This window comes from Mus caroli, chromosome 8 (genome assembly GCF_900094665.2).
Source record: "Mus caroli chromosome 8, CAROLI_EIJ_v1.1, whole genome shotgun sequence".
Classification (NCBI taxonomy): Eukaryota; Metazoa; Chordata; class Mammalia; order Rodentia; family Muridae; genus Mus; species Mus caroli.
In genome coordinates, this window is record NC_034577.1 from 119,928,209 (window position 1) to 119,950,527 (window position 22,319).

General features: G+C 37.0%; 1 protein-coding gene across 1 annotated transcript in view; it reads right to left on the bottom strand.

The window, feature by feature from the left end:
- Positions 1 to 22,319, bottom strand: part of LOC110300626 — a 174,786-nt gene that overhangs the window by 94,882 nt on the left and 57,585 nt on the right. Inside the window, exons 18-20 of the mRNA XM_029480433.1 lie at positions 20,689 to 20,793; positions 20,235 to 20,363; positions 7,604 to 7,711 (exon numbers count right to left, since the gene is read on the bottom strand). Coding sequence (XP_029336293.1) covers positions 7,604 to 7,711; positions 20,235 to 20,363; positions 20,689 to 20,793 — 342 coding nt within the window. The remainder of the gene's footprint in view (positions 1 to 7,603; positions 7,712 to 20,234; positions 20,364 to 20,688; positions 20,794 to 22,319) is intronic.

The window sequence follows — 22,319 nt, forward strand, 5'->3', positions numbered from 1 at the left end:
GAGAGAGAGAGAGAGAGAGAGAGAGACAGAGAGAGAGACAGAGAGAGAGACAGAGAGAGAGACAGAGAGAGAGACAGAGAGACAGAGAGAGACAGAGACAGAGAGAAAGAATGAATCAGAGATTCCAAAGAAACAAAATCAGAAATGAAATGAGAGACATAGCACAAGACACTGAAGAAATTCAAAGAATCATTATATTTTATTTCAAAAGCCTATACTACACAAAATTGGAAAGTCTTATTGAAATGGAGGATTTTCTAGACAGACACCAATTACCAATGATAAATCAAGATCAGATAAACTATTTAAATAGACCCTTAAATCCTAAAGAAATAGAAACAGTCATTAAAAGTCTTGCACCAAAAAAAAGTAAAGAAAAGAAAAGGAAAAGCCCAGGGCCAGATGGTTTTGGTGCAGAATTCTACCAGATTTTCCAAAAAGACTTAATTCCAATACTCCTCAAAATAGAAACAGAAAGACCACTGAAAAAGTCATTCTATGAGGCCATAATCACCATGATACCTAAACCACACAAAGAGTGAACAAAGAAAGAGAACTTCAGATCAATTTCTCTTATGAACATTGATGCAAAAACTCTCAATAAAATACTCGCAAACTGAATCCAGGAACACATCCAAGACATCATCCATCCCAGAGATGCAGGGATGGTCTGATATATGAAACTCAATCAACATAATCCATCATATAAGCAAACTAAAAGAAAAAAAATCACATGATTATCTCATTAGACACTGAAAAAGCCTTTGATTAAATATAACATTCCTCCATGCTAAGGTATTAGAGAAATCAGGGATACAGGGCACATACCTAAACACAATCAAAGCAATATACAGCAAGCCAATAGCCTACATCAAACTAAATGAAAAGAAATGTAAAGCATTTCCACTAAAATCAAGGAGAAGTCTGACCATTCTCTCCCTATATATTTAATACAATACTTGAAGTTTTAGCCAGAGCAATAAGAAAACTAAAGGAGATCAAAGGGATACAAATTGGAAATGAAGAAGTCAAAGTATCGTTATTCGAAGATGATATGATAGTATACATAAGTAACCCCCAAAATTCAATTAGAGAACTTCTACAGCTGATAAACAACTTCAGAAAAGTAGATGATTACAAAATTAACCCAAAGAAATCAGTAGCCCTCCTTTATACAAACAAAAAGTGGCCAGGAAAGAAATTAGGGAAGTAACACCCTTTACAATATCCTTGAATAATATAAAATATCTTGTAACTCTAACCTAGAAAGTGAAAGACCTGTATCACAAGAACTTCAAGTCTCCTTTTTCTTCAAGAAACAAGTTGAGGAATATATCAGAAGATGGAAAGATCTATTGCACTCATGGATAGGTAATATTGACATAGTGAAATTGGCCATCTTACCAAAAGCAATCTCCAGATTCAATGCAATCACCATCAAAACTCCAGCACAATTTTTATAGACCTTGAAAGAGCAATTCTCAACTTTGTACGGAAAATCAAAAAAACCAGGTTAGCCAAAACAATCCCAAACAATAAAAGAATGCTTGGAGTAATCACCATCCCTGACCTCAAACTGTACAACAGAGAAATAGTGATAAAAAAAAACTGCATGATACTGGTACAGAAACAGAGATGCTGATAAATGGAATTAATTAAAGACTCAGAAATAAACTCACACACCTATGGACATGTGATGTTTGATAAAGAAGCTGAAACCATACAAGGTAAAAAAGAAAGCATCTTCAACAAATGGTGGTGGCCTAACTGGATGTCTACATGTAGAATAATGAAAATTGATTCATATTTATCACCCTGCACAAAACTCAAGAGTAAGTGGATCAAGAACCTCAAGATAAAACCAGACACACTTAATCTAATAGAAGAAAAAGTGGGGAACTGCCTTGAACTCATTGGCACAGGAAACAAATTCCTGAACAGAACACCAATAGCTTAGGCACTAAGATCAACAACTAATAAATGGGACCTCGTGAAACTGAAAAGCTTTTGCAAGGCTAAGGACACCATCAATAAGACAAAACAGCAGCCTACAGAATGGGAAAAGATCTTCACCAACCCTAAATCTGACAGAGGACTAATAGCCAAAATACCTTTAGAAGTTAAGAAATTAGACATCAACAAGCCAAGTAACCCAACTGAGAAAAACGGTGTACAGGACTAAACAGAGAATTCTCAACAGAGAAATCTCAAATGGTCAAGAAACACTTAAGAGAATATTCAGCATCTTTAGTCATCATGGAAATGCAAATAAAAATGACTCTGAGATTCCATCATACCCTGTCAGAATGGCTAAGTTAAAAAACTCAAGCATAGCACATGCTGGTAAGGATCTGGAGCAATGGAGCACTTCTCCGTTGTTGGTGGAAATACAAACTTGTACAACCACTCTGGAAATCAGTTTGATGGTTTCTCAGAAAATTGTGAATAGTTCTACCTAAAGATCCAGCTATACCACTTCTGGGAATAAACCCAAAAGATGCTCCACCATCCTACAAAGACACTTGCTCAACTATGTTCATAGCAGCTTTATTTGTCATAGCCAGAAACTAGAAACAACCTAGATGTCCCTCAACTGAAGAATGGATAAAGAAAATGTGGTACATTTCCACAATGGAATACCATTCAGCTATATAAAAACAAAACAAAACAAAACAAAACAAAACAAAACAAAACAAAACAAAACAAAACAAACAAACCAAGACATGAATTTTGCAGGCAAATAGATGGATCCTGAGAACATCTTAAGTGAGATAACACACTCCCCAAAGGACATATACAGTATGTATTTATTTGTCAGTGGATATTAGCCATAAAATACAGGATGCCCATGCTACACTCCACAGATCCTAGGAGGCTGGACAAGAAAGAGGGCACAAGCAAGGATGCTTGCCCTTCACTTGGAAGGGGGAATGGAATGGTGATGGAAGGCAGATGGGGGGAGGTATGTGGGTGGGAGTAAGGGTGGGTCAGTGTCTGATGTAGGGAGGGGCAGGGGGATGGCCAGATGGCTAGGAGAATGAATGGGAATCTGCAACTGATGGGGTCGTGGGAGGTAGTGAGCATCTCCATGAAGAGCTGGGATAGGGGAGGCACCCAAGAATCAATGGGGGTGCCCATAGCTGTGACTCACAACACTGGGAATAAAGAGCTTGTGGATGCTGCCCCCTGTGGCTATGCAGAAACTCCATTGGAGCAATAGGGATACCAATCCATCCATAAAACTTTTGAATAGAAAAATATCCTGTCTACAAGAAATGCAGGGACAGGAGATGGAACAGAGACTGAGGGAATGGCCAATCAATAACTAGCGTAATTGAGAGCCAACCTATGGGCAAGCACCAATACCTGACACTCTGTTAATGATATTTTGTTTATGCTTGCAGAAAGAAGTCTAGCATGGCTGTTCTCTGAGAGTACTGACCCACCAACTGACTGAGGCAGAGGCACACAGCCAAACAGTGGATGGAAGAATAGGAGGAAGGACAGAAAGACCATCAGAATCAACTAATCTGGATCCTTGGGTTCTCAGAGTCTGAAACACTAACCAAAGAACATATACAGGCTGGACCTAGGCCTCCCTGAACATATGTAACAGATGTGCAACTTGGTCTCCATACGGATCTTGAACAACTTGAGGGGGGACAGCCTTTCCAAAAACTGTTGCCTGTCTGTGGCATATGTTCTTCTAGCTGGTATGCCTTGTCTGGCTTCAGTGGGAATGGAAGTGCCTAGCCTAGCAGTGACTTAAAGTGCCAAAGGGGAGGAGGAGGAAGGATAGAGGAAGGATTGTGGAATTGGGTGACCAAGAGGGGGCAGTGAGAGGGATGTAAAGTGAATAAGCTTAACCGGAAAAAAAAAAAAAAAGAACAACAACAAGAAACCCCAGAGATCTAAAATTAATAATAATGCAATTCAAAGTCTTAGTGGAACAACACAAGCTCAAGAGCAGTAAATGGCATAATACAAATCAGAACAGAAATTAATAAAAGTGAGACTAAAAAACTAATACATAGAATCAATGAAACATCTGGTTCTTTGAAAAATAAACAATATTGACAACCTTCTAGTCAAACTAATAAAGAAACAAGGTAGAAGACCCAAATTAACAAAATTAGAGATGACAAGAGGCCATTACATTAGATTCCAACAATATACAGAGGAACATTAGTTGAGAACTCGTATTTTAAAAACCTAGAAATCAAGAGAAAATAAATACATTTCTATATACCTATGAGATACCAAACAAAGAGAATATAAAAAACCTTGAATTGACCCCATAACAGGCAATGGAATTGAAGCAATACAAAAGTCTTTTAGCTAGAAGTGGCTTAGGATTGGATGAATTCTACCATATCTTTAAAAGAAAACTAAAACCAAGGTACAAAAAACACAAAGTAAGGGAATATAACTAAACTTATTCTTTGAAGTCAGCATTACCCTGGTGTCCAAATCAGACTAGAATATTAAAAACAAACAAACCCCCAAAATCAAAAAATCATATGGTAATCTCATTGATAAGCATGAATTTGAAGAAACTTTTAAAATTACTCAAAATAATTTCTTTGGATCAGGCTGAAGTGGTATAAAATTACAAAGGTATAGCAATATAAATTATAGAAACTGTATTAACATATCTAAATTAAATGCACTCTTAAATAGTGAGTCACTAAAAAACATCAGGGAGAAAATGTAAAGATTCTTAGGATCAAATAAAGATGCAAGGAAAAAAAAGTCAAACCTCTTGAAATTTAGTAATAGAAGTAGTAAAAATAACATTGACAACTGTGAGGCCACACGTGAAGAGAAGTGAGGTTGAAATAAATGTGTTAATAATGCATTTTAAGATCTTAACAAATAAGTAATTTATAATTCAATATAGAAACTATAATATTAGGAAAGAAATGAATGAAATTAAATATTAAAGGACAACACAATAGTGGTTTTTTGAAAAGTAAACAAGAGTGACAAACCTTTCTGCATACTAAATAAAAGAAAACAGAAAAAAAAAACCCAGATAGGACACAAAATGATGAATTAAGAAGAAAAGAGAGAACTCAAAACAAATGCCAATGAGATCTAGAGTATTTCAAGAAGGTAGAAAATGCAGAAAGGGTGAATTAACATATCCATATATACTACCAAAGTTAATTCCAGCTGTTCTATAATGAACGACAAAATTGGAAGAAGAAAGAAAATAGTTCAACAGTTTCATTACAAATTTGAGAATTTTACACAGTATATTTTCATAGTGTTCTTTCCCATGCTCTAATTCTTCTCAGCTCCTTCCCCTACCTACCCACCCAATTTTATGTTTTTTTTTTCTATTACTTACAAAAGAAATAAACTATTTAAAAAAGGAGTTTGATTTATGTTGGCCAACTACTTCTTAGTATAAGCCTGTCCTGCTTGATATGCCTAGTGTCACTCAATCGAAGAAAACTGTTTTTTTTTTTTTCCTTTCCCAGCAGCTCTCACTTTTGAGCAGCTTCTTAGTTACTGGTGGGACTTTGTGACTGATTCCCTTCCTTCATGCTTGGATTCTTTCTTGCTTGAACTTGTGCAGGCCTTGTGCATGCTGTTACAGTCTTGGTGAGTCCATGTGTGCATCTGCCCTGTTGCGTTATCAAAATGCTATCTCTTTAAAATCATCCACCACCTCTGGATCTTATAATCTTCTTCTACTCCTTCTGTATAGATCCCTGAGGCCTTGAGGAGAGGGGTATGATAAAGGGGATGCAAAGATTCTCACTAAAATATTTATAAGACAAATTCAACTACATGTCAGAAAAATGACTCTTCATGACCAAGTGGGCTTCATTCCAGGCATACAAGAATGGTTCATAATTCATATAAAATATAATAAAGCACACAAACAGACATAAGGACAGCAATCATATAACCATATCAGTATATGCAGAAAAGTCTTTGGCAAATTCAACTTTCTTTCATGGTAAAAGTTATATATACTAAGCCTACAGCCAACATTATAATAAATGGAGGAATATTGGAAGCATGATCTCTAGAATGAGAAACAAGACAAGGCTGCCTACTCTCTCATTTAGTCAATAGCACGTCTGAAGTCTTAGAGCACAAGGCAAGAGGAAAAAGTAACAGGGACACAAGAAGGGAATAAATTAAATTATCCCTATTTGTGAATGGTATGATCCTTTACTTTAAAAAGACACTAAAGACTACCAGGAAAATATCAGATCTGCCAAATACTGCCAGCAAAGAATTAGGATACAAAATCAATACACAAAATTAGTAGCTTTTCTAAATACCAATAATGACGTTTCTGAGAAAGTAGTCAGGAAGAAAACATCCACATGTATGTATTTACAGCTTAAGAAGTACACAGAGGAAGGGATGGATGAATAAGAATAAATTCTAGGGCTGGTGAGAAGGCTCAGTGGTTAAGAGTGCTGACTGCTCTTCCAAAGGTCCCAAGTTCAAATCCCAGCAACCACATGGTGGCTCACAACCATCCTTAACAAAGTCTGATGCCCTCTTCTGGAGTGTCTGAAGACAGCTACAGTGTACTTACATATAATAAATAAATAAATAAATAAATAAATAAATAAATCTTTAAAAAAAAAGAATAAATTCTATATAAAAACTATATAAAATTCTAATAAAAACTATTACTTTGTGATGTACACAGTGGGGTTTTATTTAGTCATAGAAACTAGTGTGTGTGTGTGTGTGTGTGTGTGTGTGTGTGTGTGTTCATAGATTCTTCATAAGAGAAAACATTTAGCCTTTTTTATCATTGTCTTCCTCTATTAGCTTCTTTTGCTCTCTTCCCCCTTTGGATGATATAAATTCTGTATGTGAGAAAATCAGTGATATTGGTCTTTTGGAGCCTGGTTTATTTCATTTAACATGATGGTCACTAATTTTTATCAATGTTTACTGCAAATGAGGTAGTTTTATGGGTTTTATTTTCAATGGCTAAATAAAATTCCATTGTGTGTATCACATTGTGTATATCATACAAAGTAATAGGTTTCATTATAGTATTCACCACATTCCCCCTTGGTATTTTTTAAAAATTACTGTGAATGGAATTTTTTCCCCTGACTTCTTTTTCAGAAACTTCATTATTGGTATTTAGAAAAGCGATGGATTTTTGTATGTTGATTTTGTATATGTATGTGAGGAAGGCATGTTTGTGCCTGTATAGGTGTGTGTGTGGGGGTGGGGGGGTGGTGTGTGTTCACGTACCTGACCAAATGGAAAGGCCAAAGGTTGATGTCAAATGTCTTATTTGACCATTCGCCATTTGATTTACTGAGGCAAAGTCTTTCACTGAACCCCAAACTTGCTGAAGTCACTAGTCTAGCTAGTTACCATGCACTAGGAATGCTGTTCCCAGTTCTTGAGCACTGGGATTAAAGATGAGCCTCCATGCCAGGCTAGCTTTTGTGAATTCTGGGGATCTGAACTCTGGTCTTTTGCTTCTGTGACAAAAACTTTATCCACTGATCTATCTATCTGCCCAGTCTCTGTGACAACATTTCAAATGTGTTCTTTTTATATGCATTGATTATAGGTCAAGGTAATTTGCTGTCATTATACATACCAGTGTTTTCTATGTGGGTAGTTTTCAGTTTCTTAAATTGAGGATGATCTTTTGATGTTGGGTCTACTGACATATAATTTTCATCAGACCTTAGCTTGATGTTCTGACCTACAAAGCAGATGTGTGAAATTCATTGAAGAGAGACATACTCTGAAAACATAATAAAACACAATGGCATATTTCATTCTTCATTTTATTAAGTCAGTGATTTCCAGCATTACGCTGTATAGCTAAATAAGCATCATCTAAGTTTTTCAAATTATAAAAATATTAGCATGCTTGAGGAAGTCATGAGTTGGAATTCCTCTCATGCAATTAAAGTCCTAGCGCAGGTGAGTGGTGTGGGTGAGCAGAGGAGGAGGAAACAAATACTGGAGTTTCAAGTCAAGGGCATGAGACCAAGGTATATTAAAGAGTGCTCATTCTTAAGGTAGAGCCTAGATTTTAAAATACTGTAGTCTTAATGGTCACAGAAGCTGAATCTTACTTTAAAATACTTTTTTGTCTCTGTTATTATATATATTCACCACATCGGCCACTTCTGCTTTTCTCAACCTATTTTGTCTTATGCCCATTTATTTTTCACATTGCTTAATATTGAAGTTTATTTTTTTATTTGGCCATACATTGCAGTTATACTAGCTGAAGTCTATGAAACAGCAATAATGAGAAATCCTTGTGGGCAAAATATGGGACAGCACAAAGGCTCCATGATGTATAGGCCAGAGAAGTTCTAAGACTTAGACTATTGATCATGGATAGAAGCTAATGGGATCAGCCAGGTGACCAGTGTCTTGAGGATAAGATTGAAAATAAATGGGAGTTTTGCAACTCCCATTTTATGGCCACAATATTCACTGGAACTAGTACAAGCTTCACCATCCCCAAGTCATCATTTTGTTGTTATTGGGAAATGTGTGGGCAATGCCTTAGTTACTGAGGCATCTTAATAGAGAGTACTCTGGGAGACTACAATGTAGCATGTGGTATGTACCTGAAACCAGATTTCAATATTTAGTAATAGAGACCCTGTAATACAAATGCTTTTTACCTAATATCCCAAATAACTGTAGTTGAGAAAAGTTTTCATCAAAAGAATTAGTCATGCTTCCAATAAACTAAAAGGTTAGGCATCATTTTGTCATTTGGGGTTGTGGCACTAAACCAGTAGACTGAAAAAAAGTTTCCATGTTGGCCTAAGGGTTAACATTAATTGAAGGAAATGAGATATTTTTAACTGAGGCCTGGATGCATTTTCTGGATTACCTTACAATACTCTCTTGCTCAATAGTCATGAAAAACAAAAAAACTAATCATTTATAAAGATAAAATTAGCAAGGGATCATGAGAATAAAGGTTTGGGTTACCTCACTAGGTATCAAGATGGAGTTGAAGATAAATGAGAACGTGGAAGTATGATGGAACTCTATTCATGGTGAAGATGCTGGAATGTTGTTGATATGACAGCAAAAAATTTAGAATATCACAAAAATGTAGTTGACAGCATCTGGAAGGACTGACTAATTTTGCAAGAAATTCTATCATGATTTAAACTATTTTCTTTGCACATTTCTAAAAAGTAACTCCTCACCCATTCAGATTGAACCATGAGATGGCAGCCATGAAGCTGTGACCCTGGGGTCCACTTCTGGTTCTATTTCTCTTGCTCTTTCCATGTTTGTAGGTTCTTCTTCTGAAGTTCTTAGCATCTCAAAGCTACCAATGTTGGAATCAGATTCTTACAAACTCCTGTTAATATAAACAGTTTAAAGTCTTCCTGTGATGGAAGAGAATGTCCTAGATTGGTGAGCTCATTCTAGTAGTTTCCATTTTCTTTATGCAGATCCATCAAAAGAGTCATTGAGGAAGAACAGCCTTTGAACTGCACTTTTAAGGCTTGAATTTTGAGCTGTTCACACTATCCAGAATGTATGCAGCATTCCTCTAGCCACACATCTCCACCACATATTGTAACAGCAGTATTTTAAAAGCAATCTTTTCTTGTGGGTAGTAGATCTCTCAATGGGTTTACTCAGTGATACGCTATAAAGACATGAGCTGTCATCCAGGCAGTGTTGCTGCATTTACAGAACACAGGCAGAATAAATTTAGTTCAATTCTGAAGGATCATGGGATTGTTGAAATGGTGCATGCAAGTTTCAGTGTAAAGCCATCAATCTTCATTAGCTCATAACAAGAAAATCAGACTATCCTCTGAATTCTCAGAGTCATTCATTGACTTTCTGCAATATGAGTCCTTGATGGTATCTTCCTCTAATACAAGGATTTTTTCATTCACATTATAAACAAGTTGCTTTGTATAATCACCTCCAATCATGCAGCTTTCAACACAGTACTACTTTCCAATTCTTCAATATTATACTTCTATGCTAGAAGTTCTGCTTCCTTCTTTGTCTATCCTGAATCATTCTTGCTGCAGTGAAAGTAGTATTTGTAAGAAAATTTATAGCATCAAATGCATATATTAGAAAAGATGATCAGAAACCAATAACTTGTTTCTACTTTAGGAAACTAGAAAAGGATGAACTAATAAAATCTAAAGTTAAAAAAAATTGTTAGAGCAGAACTCTAAAAAATTGAAAATAAAATTAACAGAGGAAAAATCAACAAAATAAAAGTTATCTTTTTAAGAAGATGAATAAAATTTCTAAATCTTTAGGCAGACTAAGAACAAAGGGAATATAAATTGTTAAAATCAGAAAAAAATAAACTGTAAATAATTCTATGCTTAAAACTAGTAACCTAAATTAAATGTTCCAATGATTTGAAAGAGATAATCTCTCAAGTTTCACATAAGAAAAATGTAATTAAAATGAGGCCATTAAATAAAATGAATACAGAAATAACTGTTAATAATATAAGGTAGCAGAGCCAAAGGGATTCTCTGGTTAATTCGAACAAACATTTAAAGACAAGGTATATACCAAATTTCTACATTTTCTAGAAGAGGGAATAAAATGGACTCGTTTCTACTTCTCTGAGGCCAGCATTGCCCTAATACAAGAAAATTATACTTCAATACCACTCAGCAACATAGCCCCTCAATGAAATATAAATAAATTGACTCCAAAACACATATAAAGAGTTAGAAGCTACTGGAATTTAATTCAGACTACAAGGAAGTACAATATCTGGAAATTGGTTATCTATCATTAACAGGCTAAGAAAAAAAATCATATGATTATCTCCATTGATGCAAAAAGGCATTAGATAAAATTTAACACCCATTTACAATAAATAACACCAGCAAAATCAGAACAGAAGGGGATTTCCTCAACTTTATAAACACCATTTGTGGGAACTCCATAGTTATTTCTGTACTTAATAGTGAGAAACTAGAAACTTTTCCACTGAGGCCAAGAATAAGGCAAAGATACTCTTGCTTTGTGACATCCAAATAGGATGTTCAGATAATTTGGCGTTATAATAAGTTAATAAATGTACACAAAGGAAATATAAGTCATGTCATCTATGAACAGATTGTTTTATCTCTGTAGAATAGATGAGTCCCAGTCATATTTTATTACTGGTTTTAATTCGTTATTTCCAGATGATATATGTACTGCCTACATGTGAATTAATTAAAAAAATTATGTGTATGTCTGTGTATCATGTATATCTGGTGCCTGTGGAGGCCAGAAGAGGACATCCTATGCCCTGGAACTGGAATTAAGGAAAGTTATGTGAGCACCATGTGGGCACTGGGAACAGAACCCAAATCCTCTGCAAGAGGAGCAAGTGCTCTTAACCACTGAATCATCTCTCCAGCCCATAAGTATAAATTAAAACAACAATGAAATACCATTACAATGGCCCAAATTTAAAACATCAACACCTAAAAAGAGAGTTGTAACCAGGATGTAATAAATAGGAAAGCTCACTCATTACTGATGGGAATTAAAAATACCACCAATCAACTAGACATAATGAACTTTGTCAATTACTGAGCAAGAGCAGCATATGATTTTAAAAATCCTACTCCACAAACTACTCACTAAGATAGAGGATATTTTGAGTCCTGGAACATATTGAACAAATTAAAAAGCAATATAATGTACAATTTCTGATCTCAATTAACATGGCTCTAGGGATGACTGAAGTTTGTTGGGGAAGAAAAGATAAACACACAGAACAAAGCTGGGATCAAGTGGCCTTGGTTCTCCAGCAGAAAAGCTACAGCACCCTAGAAGCTCAGTGTTTGTTATATATAGTTGAACAGGGGCATTGGGCTATTGCATACAGGTGAATCAAGGAGGTACATTCAGCTAACCAAGATGGCTCTTGATAGGAGCCATCTCTGTAGGAGAGCCATCTTTAAGCTGTGCATATCTGGAGAAAGGAAGCTATTGTAGATAGACATTTTTTCTGCACATGCTATTAACATTTGCATTCAAACCCTTGAGGAGCCTCACTCTGGGTAGGGGGAGGTTTTGCCCCTGCCATGGAACAGAAGAATTGGAGTTCTTGATATGGCTAAGCTAGTGTCCACAACAGTCACTCAGAACATCATTCCCTTAAGGATATCCCACCACTCAGTATGGCTCCTGCCCCTCTTTTTGTCTTAGATGTTCAGGTTAGTTTTTTTCATGCTTGGTTGAGGAGCAGTTCACAGCACTGCTTCACAGCAGACTGTAAGGATAAGAAGGAAGATCATAACAGCCACACTACACAACAACCACAAAAGAAAAAATTTAAAAGGTATAAGCCTTAAAGGTCATCAAGGATCATTTTCACAATACCACAGGAGAAACATTCTGATCATAAGCATTTTGTGTCTCTAGGTTGTGCCAGTGATATAGGTCTCATCCTTCTTATCATTATACTGTGAGTCCAAACATCCAAGAGGTGGGTCCCAGTTATCTTAATTGTAGGACTGTAGCTAGGCCCAGATAATTGAATAGAGCCCATTGGGACTCCAGGTAGTTCTGAAAAAGTTCCTGCCCTCCTCACAAAGAGATAGTCATTAGTCTAAACTGGTATAGGAAGATGTGGTACCTGACCACTGAATGGAAAAAAAAAAAAAAAAAAACCACAGGCCCACTAGGCTTCTCCCTTGATCAGTCTTATCTGCACAAGTAAAATTACCAGACATCTCAGAAATATAACTGCTGGATTCTGGGTCTGGTTGTTTAAAAACAACATAACAAAACAAAACAAACAACAAAAAACAGGTAGCATTTAAGAAAACCACGACTTTTCCCTTTAGCTATAGCCTCCTCCATTCATGCACTCACTGTTGCCTCCAGGTTTGCACTCCTCGATGGGCTGGATGGGCTACCAATGCAGATATCTGGAAAGGACCAACTGCTCTAGCACCTACTCAGAGCCCACACAGCTGGCTAGACAGGCAGGCCTCCTCCTGCCCACCCAGAGTTCCACTGCTGTGCCTATCACCTGTGTGCTGCTTCTCCACCCCCCAAGTATAACATGAAGACAGTTAAAACTGAAAGCAAAAGCAAAACAAAAACAAACAAACAAACAAAAACAACAACAACAAAAAAACATGCTTGGTTTCTCTGCCATGTATCCATTCCTTAATCTTCTATTTCTTCCTAGGAAGATAAATCCCTGTCCCTTCCTCTGGAAGTCAAGTCTCTCTCCATACAAGAGCAAGAGCTGATGAAGCTGCAATGCTTCATCTCTATTTCCCCGGGTTCCAGAAATCTCCCACAAGCACTAGTAACTACCTACCTATCTTTAGATTCTGCTTAATGACATATAACTTCTAGTGTCTAGATTCTACTTGTCCCAAGGGACTGACATGGGCTCCCTTCTATTCCTTTATCATTAATTCTTTATTTTTTGTTTTTGCTTTATCCTTTATCAGTTTGCTTTTCATGGAAGCATTCCCTGACCAATGTCTGACCAATGAGAGTTCCTTGTAGTAAGAATCCACAGCCTGGGTCCCTGCTCCAATCCCTGTTCAAATGCCACCTTGCTTTCACTTGACTATGGCTCCAGGGATGGATGGCAAAGGATTAAGAAAGAACAAGCACACAGACTCATGGCAAAGCCGGGATGAGGTGAAGAAGTTGCAGCACTCTAGAAACTCAGCATGTTTATTGTATATAGTTGAACAGACATGGGTTTCTGGCATACAGATGAATCAAGGAGGCAGGTTTAGCTAATCTTGGTAGAGGCAGTCTAAGTAGTGGAGCCATCCTCAGGCTGTAAATAGGAAGTTGGGGAGAAAACTGTGATGGACATTTTATGCACAAACTATTAGCATCCACATACAGAATGCTTTGTCATTCCTGAGTTTCACCCTGAATGTTGGGATGGTTTGCCATTCATGAGGCTGAGCTATTGGAGACCTTGATATAACTGTGTCTATGACATTAGCATACATAGAATTTCATTCACTCGGGGTTTCCTCCACTCCCCATATTAGTCAAATGAATTTAAAAATGTATTGCTCCATAACAAAAACCAAATAGACATTCTTAGAAAGAAAAATTACAACTTAATATCTCTTGGGAACAAAGATATAATAAATTCTCTATAAAATTTTGGCAGATGGAAATCAATAATGCTTGAAAATCACTTACCAAAGCCTAGAGAAATTTCTCTTATGTATGCAATGTCTAATATATATATAAAAGTTAGTGTAGTCCGCATCATCAAAACAGGGTAAGATAGAAAGACAGAGAAACTGCAGGCACGGAGAGAGCCAAAGGATCCCTCAAGCAGAGCATAGCTGAAGCCACTCTCCATATGAGAAGTAAGATACAGCACAATTGATACAAAGAGCTATTATTTTTCCAAACACAGTTATTCATTGTTAAAATAACAATGAACCAGCTTATGGCATAAATGCCTGACCTTTTGTAGGACCCCTTTCATTTTACTAGACATCACATGAGAAAGTAAAACAAAACTGTTAACTTTCTTTATGGCAAAGATTGCCAACTTTTATGTGAGCTAGTCTTTTATTCATTGTTGTCCTGTCTGGTGTACTCAAGAAACATCTGATAAAACTATTTAAATTCCTTAGCAACCCTTTTAACCCTTAGCTCACTGAAGTGTTTCCTCTAAGATCAGAACAGAGTAAGGGTATCCCTGTCATTCCTCCTTTCCATCACCATATTGGCAATGCTAACTAATGTAGTAAGACAACAATAGAGGCTCCGTATGTTGAATGAGGCTGATGGGTAGCTCCAAGCTTAGGCCTGGCTTTTACTGCCTTATATGTACCTCTAATTCCTTGGGTAGCCACCTTAGGTGGAGTTCTGTTGGCATGCCAACAAAGTGGGGAAGGGTAATGCTGCTATGACCTTTCAGAGGTGGGCTGGCTGACAGTGGCCTGCAGCAACATGGGATTTCTATAGAAGCCACTTTCTGGCAGGTAGTGGTGGTGCACGCCTTTAATCTCAACACTTGGGAGGCAGAGGCAGGTGAATTTCTGAGTTCAAAGCTAGCCTGGTACACAGAGAAACCCTGTCTCAAAAAACAAAACAAAACAAAACAAAACAAACAAAAGCTACTTATTATGTAATTCCAGACTACAGAGGAATCCAGGATTGCCTGGCGTGATGGTTTATTTATGCTTGGCCCAGGGAATGACAACTATTAGAAGGTGTGGCTTTGTTGAAGTAGGTGTGTCACTGGGGCACTTTAATACCCTAGTCCTAGCTGCCTGGAAGACAGTATTCTGCTAGCAGCCTTCGAATGAAGATGTTGAATTCTCAGCTCTGCCTGCACCATACCTCTCTGGATGCTGCCATGCTCCTGCCTTGATGATAATGGACTGAACCCTCTGAACCTCTGAACCTGTAAGCCATCCCCAATTGAACATTATCCTTATAAGAGTTACATTGGTCATGGTATCTGTTCACAGCAATAAAACCCTAGCTAAGACAGAAATTGGTACCAGGAACTGGAGTATTGCTGTGATAGGCCTGACCATGCTTTTGTCTGCAAGGATGTGGATTTTGAGACTTTGGATTTGGAAAGCAGTGGAATGCTTTAAATGGGGCTTAATGGACTATCCCAGTAGGAATATGGAAGACTGTTACTGAGAGTGATTTGAATTGTACAGACCTGGCCCAGGAGGTTTCACTGGAGAAGGACTTTAATATGTGGCCGAAAGACTGTTTTTGTCTTGTTTTGGTGAAGAACATAGCTGCTTTTTACCATTCTCTGATTAGACTGCCTGAGGCTAAGGTAAAGAGATTTATATTAAGTGCATTGACAAAGGATGTCTCAAAAAAGCCCAACAGAGACTTTCTTCTCTGGTTAAGTCTGACGAAGAACATTTTGAACAAACATAGCAAGCTAAGAAAGGAAAAAATACAAAATATATAGTTTGAATATTAAAGAGACACCAGAAGTGAAATGGAGCTGAATCCTGTGTTCAAGGATATTAAATTGAATTAAGGAAGTAGTGACCTTGGGGCAAGATTCCACCCAGCTAAGTTTAGGTTCAGGCTTGATAGTACAAGCCTTTAATCCCAGGAGGCAAAGACAAGGAGATTCAAGGCCAGCCTAGAACAGAACAAGATCTAGGTGAAGAAAAACTTAAATTCAGGTTTGGTGGACCACATCTTTAATCCCAGTGTTTAGGAGACAGGCATGCAGATCTCTGTCTTGAAAGTCAGTCTACAGAGCAAGATCAAGGGCAGCCAAGCTTAGGCAGTAAAGGCACTAGAAAAGAGAAAGCCGGTAATAATGTAATAGAACAAGGGGGCCATATTCCAGTCTTAGCAAGCAGTAGAACTCAGCAGCTTTGGACACATGACTCTGGCTTTAGAGCCCAGAATAGAAGGGACTACTGAGACAATTGACGTAGGTTATCTGGAGCTAAGAAATTTGTGGTGATTAAGAAGAGACCAGCATCATTAAGGTGTAATCTTCTGGCAAGTGTTTTCTGAGAGCACAAAGAAGCTATGTTTCAGAGATAGCCAAGGTTGTACCTCCTTGTAACAGTTGTACTTGGTAATGTGTAATAGTCACCCAGGTGGTACTAGTTTTGAAGGCATGAAGAGGTCACGAAGAACAGCTGAGGCTTGGCACTGTGAGAGGCCATGGAAGGCCACTGGAAGGTGCAGCCTCAGTTGCAGTTGATGGGCCAGGACTGAAGAGGTCATGCAAAGGAGTTGAGGCTTGGCACCATGAAGAACGTCTATGAGCAGCTATTGGTGAAGACTCCAGTGTATTGGAGATGCCAGTACCATGGGATGATCACCAAGAACAGTAGCAGCAGTGGAGTGGATCAACCTCAGCTTAGAGTGCTACAGAAGGCAGAGCTGGAGAAGTGACACCAGCCTTTTGGAGGAGCCTAGAAGATCATGTGTGGATCAAAGACATTGAAACAAGAAGCTGTAACACTGAAGTTGTCATGGAGACCACAATATGTTTGGGATGCCAGAGCCATGCATGGGCTATCTGCTAAGGAAAGTTGCTAACAGGGAGTGGAACCAATCTAGGAGAAAGTGTAAGATTTGTGGTAGCTCAAAATGACCACTGTTGTAAGAAGTTAAGTAAATGTCAAGATGTTCTTTTCCTAGAATTGGCCTCCGGTCCTTAAGTTTACCCACTAAGAGATAGTCCTCTGATTGTTTAGAAAAGCCCACACAATGTCTTCGGTTCTTACATCTGCCCCCATTAATGTGGTTAAAGGTTAACCAATGATAAACTGCCATCCCTAAACTGTGACTGAGAACTGCTCTAAAAAAAAATGTATAAAAGGTGTGTGCTTTAGCTACTCGGGGTCACTTCTATCCTGATTTCAGGACAACCCCAGCATGCTGGATTAATAAACCTCTTGCTTTTTGCATCAATCTCCATCTCTGCATTCTGTGAGTGGGACATCCCAGACGTAAGGCTTTTCGGGTCTTACAAAAGAAATTTGTTGCAGTCAACAAGATGAAAAAGGAGTTGGAGATCTGAAGACTGCTTTAGCATCAGACTGGGAGTTGCAGAGTTTGGAGTTTGCCTGGCTTGTTTCCTGTCTTGCTTTGGGGATTACAGTTAAGTGATTGGATCTATCTCAGAAAAGACATTGAATTTTGGACTTTTAAAATTTTTGAGACTGCTGTAGACTATGGGGACTTTGGAAGTTGGCCTAAATGGGGTACAGGACTAAACAGAGAATTCTCAACAGAGGAATCTCAAATGGCCAAGAGGCACTTAAAGGAATGTTCAATGTCTTTAGTCATCATGGATGAAACCCAATATAGTAATAATGGGTAGTCACAATACAGCACATTCACCATTAGATCAAGTGTTTAAAAAAATGAAAAAAATAAATTCTGGATGGGATTAAATGACATCATAGATCTGATGGACCTAGTAGGTAGCTACAAAACATTCCATTCAAACATAGCATGTCTTCTTAGCATTACAAGGAACATTATCTAAAATAGGTCATATATTAGAATACAAAGCAAATCTAACTAATATAGGAAAAATGAAGTAATGACCTGCATTCTATCTGAACAAAATGAGATAAAGCCAGCAATCAACAGCAAGAGAAACTACAGAAAATACTCCAACTAATGGATATTAAATGACTGATGACTGAATGATGAATGGGTAAGTTCAGAAATCAAGAAGCAAACATTTTTTCCTAGATGGAATGAAAATGAATATACAGCATAACAAAACACCTTAGATACAATGAACATAGTCTTAAGAGAGAAGTTTGTAACTCTGAATGCCTACATTTAGAAAAACCAAGGTGAGAGGAATGTTTGTGGAAAGATAGCTCAGCAGTTAAGAGCACCAACTGCTATTCCATGGGATTCAGATTTGAGTCCAAGCACTCACATGTTAGATCACAACCACCTGTAATTCCAGTTCTAATGCCCTCTTCTGCCCTTTTCAGGCACTACTTGCACATGGTACACAAACATTTATGCAGGCAAAATACCCATACATTTTGGTTTTTCTAAAATTTACTAAAGTTTGCACTGTATCTCAGTATGTGACCTATTTTAGAGAAATGGCCATAGGCTGTTGAGAAAAATGTTCATTTTTCAGAGTTTGGATGGAATGTTCTACAGATGTCTGTTAAATGCATTTAATCTATGGTGTTATTTAATACAGATATTTTCTGCAAAAACTATCTGTTTGTTGGTGAGGGTAGGATATTTACTTGGGGGAAATACATTACTTTATATAGTATCATGTCTATCTTATAAATTTTGGTGTACCCATGTTTGGTGTGTGTAGGTATAGAATTCTATGTCTTCTTAATGGGTACATCCCTTAACCTGAATGAAATTTGTGAGTATTCATGGGATCTCTGACCCAAGAATGGAGCTCATTAAAGTCTTTTCTTATTTTTAATGATGCAAGCAAATTATTGTCAAATTGAAATATAAATATACTATGAATGTAAACTTAACTACTTAAATGAAAAAGCACCTTTGCTACTTTTTGCACACCATTATTCTAGCAGCTTTGGTCATAAATTTTATAGATTATTTTATTACTATTATCAAATTTATACTCATATTTTTAATTATTTGATTTTCTTACTTAATCAACACTTCAAATGCAAAAATTTTGGATCCAATATAACATTATACAAAATTACAGAAAGTAAAGCAGACAAAGGGAAAGGCCATAACAGGTAATAAAAAAGAAAAATCAAGAAAACAGAAATACTTACAGCTTAGAATATATATAATTTAGGGTTGAAAAGATGATTCTCAGTGGTTAATAGAACTTGTTGCCCTGCTAGATGATATAAGTTCAGTTTCCAGCATCCCCATGGTGCCTCATAACCATCTATAACTCCAGTATCATGGAATCTGACACCCTCTTCTGACTTCCACAGGTACCAGACATGCACATGGAGCATGCATATATGCAAGCAAAACACTCATACACATAAAAATTTTTTTAAAAAATTTTGAAAAGGAATATCCATAATTTGGCTACATATACCCTTAAGAGCTTATTAAGATAGAAGTATCAGAATGAGTACAAAAGCACATACAAAGTTTCTTCTAACAAAAACATTGAAATAGTAAAACAGAAGAAAATTAAAGCAATAAGAGACAAAATACCATTCAGAGAATAACCAGAAGAAAGTGTACTGAGCCACATTAATAACAAATAAGGAAGTTGTTAAGAGAAATGAAGAAAACTATCAAAATGATGAGTCCCTTTAGTAGAACAATATTCTCTGACCTTGAAGAGGTGAATCTTTGAAATATATATATAAAACACTACAGCATCCTAAGATCAAAGCAGAACTTGATACTACAATAAGAAATGGAAATTTAGAATGTGGCCACAGGCAAGCCAGCAGTTAGTTACAAATGATTCCTAGATTGTCAGAAGATTTGGGAGTATTGTCAGCACTATTTGTGCATAATAGTTCAAAGAAGCACATGGCTGAAGGTCTATTCTAAAACTCAATAGGAAGGTTTCTTAAGTTTAATTTAAAATAACATAAAAGGGGGCTGGAGAGATGGTTCAGCAGTTAAGAGCACTGACTGCTCTTCCTGAGTTCAATTTCCAGCAACCATATAGTGGTTCAAAACCATCTGTCATGGTATCCAATGCTTTCTTCTGGTGTGTCTGAGGACAGCTACAGTGTACTCACATATACAAAATAAGTAAGTCTTTACAAAAAATAATGTAAAAGAAGTGTACTTACTCTCTGCATTAGTGTCCCAAGGAGGGTACTGTTTCTTGGTCTGAGTCGGGGCTCTAGTTATATAAAGTTTCTTCTCAGGAAATAGATTGTCCGGTGATGCTTCCTTTTTGGGGTGTTCTACAGGAATTGCTAAGGAGGAAAAAAGCCACACGAGTTGGAGAATTTCTGAACACTAAGATGTCCCACCCATAGGGAGATGAGAAAAGATGAGCACAGTATTCACAAGAATGCACAGCCTTTCATAGCAGTTCCTGAGCATGAAAATAACACCCTGAATCCAATGGTTATTGTTTGCCCAGTTTATTCATTTTCACTTCCATCTATTATTGTCCAAAAAAATTCACACTCAGGTCAGAGCACAACCTGTCCATGAAACATACACAGAATTCATGACACAGAGACATGAGCCTTCTGTTGGACTTAATTTAAAACTGTTTATGCTTATTTTACTTACTAGTGAGTCTTCCAGTGCCAGAAGTTGTTGCTCTTTCTATCTGTGTTTCTGGTGTATACGTTTGATATAATTGTGCATGACTTTCCGCTGGTACTACAAAATGAGCTAAATAAAGATATATATTTAGTTTTTCTCAATATAAAGGAAAATCTATGGAATATCAGTGTTCAAATATCTAATAACAGGTGTATAACAATACTTTCTCTTATTTTCATAAAGTCCTAAGTTGCCATGTTATATCTGACATGAATATGGGAAAAGTCTCATCAATGGATATTGTGGAAATTGCCATACTATTTTATAAATATTTGGAGGAATCAACTGTGTCATATTCTGTCTACTAATTTCACAGGTTACTGATGTTTTTAGGTTACTATTTATTCCTAGACAAACCAAAGAAAACACACGTCTACAAGTCTACTTGCCACAGCATGATTGCAACTGTAAAGTATCCAAAATCACATCAAACATAGAACAGTGGCTAAATAAACCAATACATGTGTATTAACACAGTATAGAACTGCTGTACATGAGGTAGTACAAGGTGGTGTGTGACTATGAAAGAATAGCAAAAGCATTTATATAAATGAACTTAAGAAGATTTACTGAAAGAAAGTTAAGTAAAAGAATGCAAAAGAAGAACTGTCTACTTAGGGCACCTGGGTGACTGTGCACATTTCATTAGAAGGTAAAATTAAAGGAATGAGGATTAAACTGCAAACAAAGTACAGAAGTGAAGCAAAACTCCACACATTTAACAGCTAGGAATAGTCTCAGTTTCTTTTCCTCTTTGCTGTGATAAGATACTCTGGGAAAAAGCAACTTAAGGGTATATTCTAGCTCACAGTCCAATTGGTGGGGCAGTCAAGGCAGCAGGTGCTTTAAGTAGTTGGCCATGTTGCATCTACATTTGGAGAGTGCTTGAATGCATTGCAAAGTGCTGAATGCATGCCAGCATTCTGATTGCTTTCTTCATTTTATACAATCCAAGATCTCCTGCCAGGGGACAGTTTCAACCACAGTCAAGATGTGGTTTTCCACAGTATTGCTTAGGGACCAGGCTTCCACTTGATTATTGGTTCTGTCAAATTGATAATTCACATAAACCATCATAGTTTTTGCTTTTGTTTTTTTTTCTTTCTGCTAAAGACTTCTCCAACAAGACCTGAAACATTATAGTATAAAGTATGTGTATGAATCTGTCAATATTTTGAGAATCCAAGTTTATACCGTGTAAGGACACACATGCTAAATGGAGAAAGGAGAGAACAAGTCCCCGAGACTGAAACTGAAGGCATCCAAGAGAGTTCATGATTTCTAAAATGTGTGTGAGCATCTATGCACAGGAGTATTGTGCACATGATATATGCCTATGTCCATATATACATGTTTATGTACATCTCTACTTATGAGGAGAACATTCACATTTTAAAGTCTTACATGTGTCCTTTAGGCCAACCACTAGAATAGCACAAAGGTTTTCTAGCAATTATCATAGAGTAAAACTTAAATGCCAGACCTGATACCAACTACTACACCATAGTCTTTTATCATAGGTCTATCTAATAAGGACCCACAATGACACATAAACTATCAATGACCCCACCTCCACCCCAAGTGAATCTGCCTGT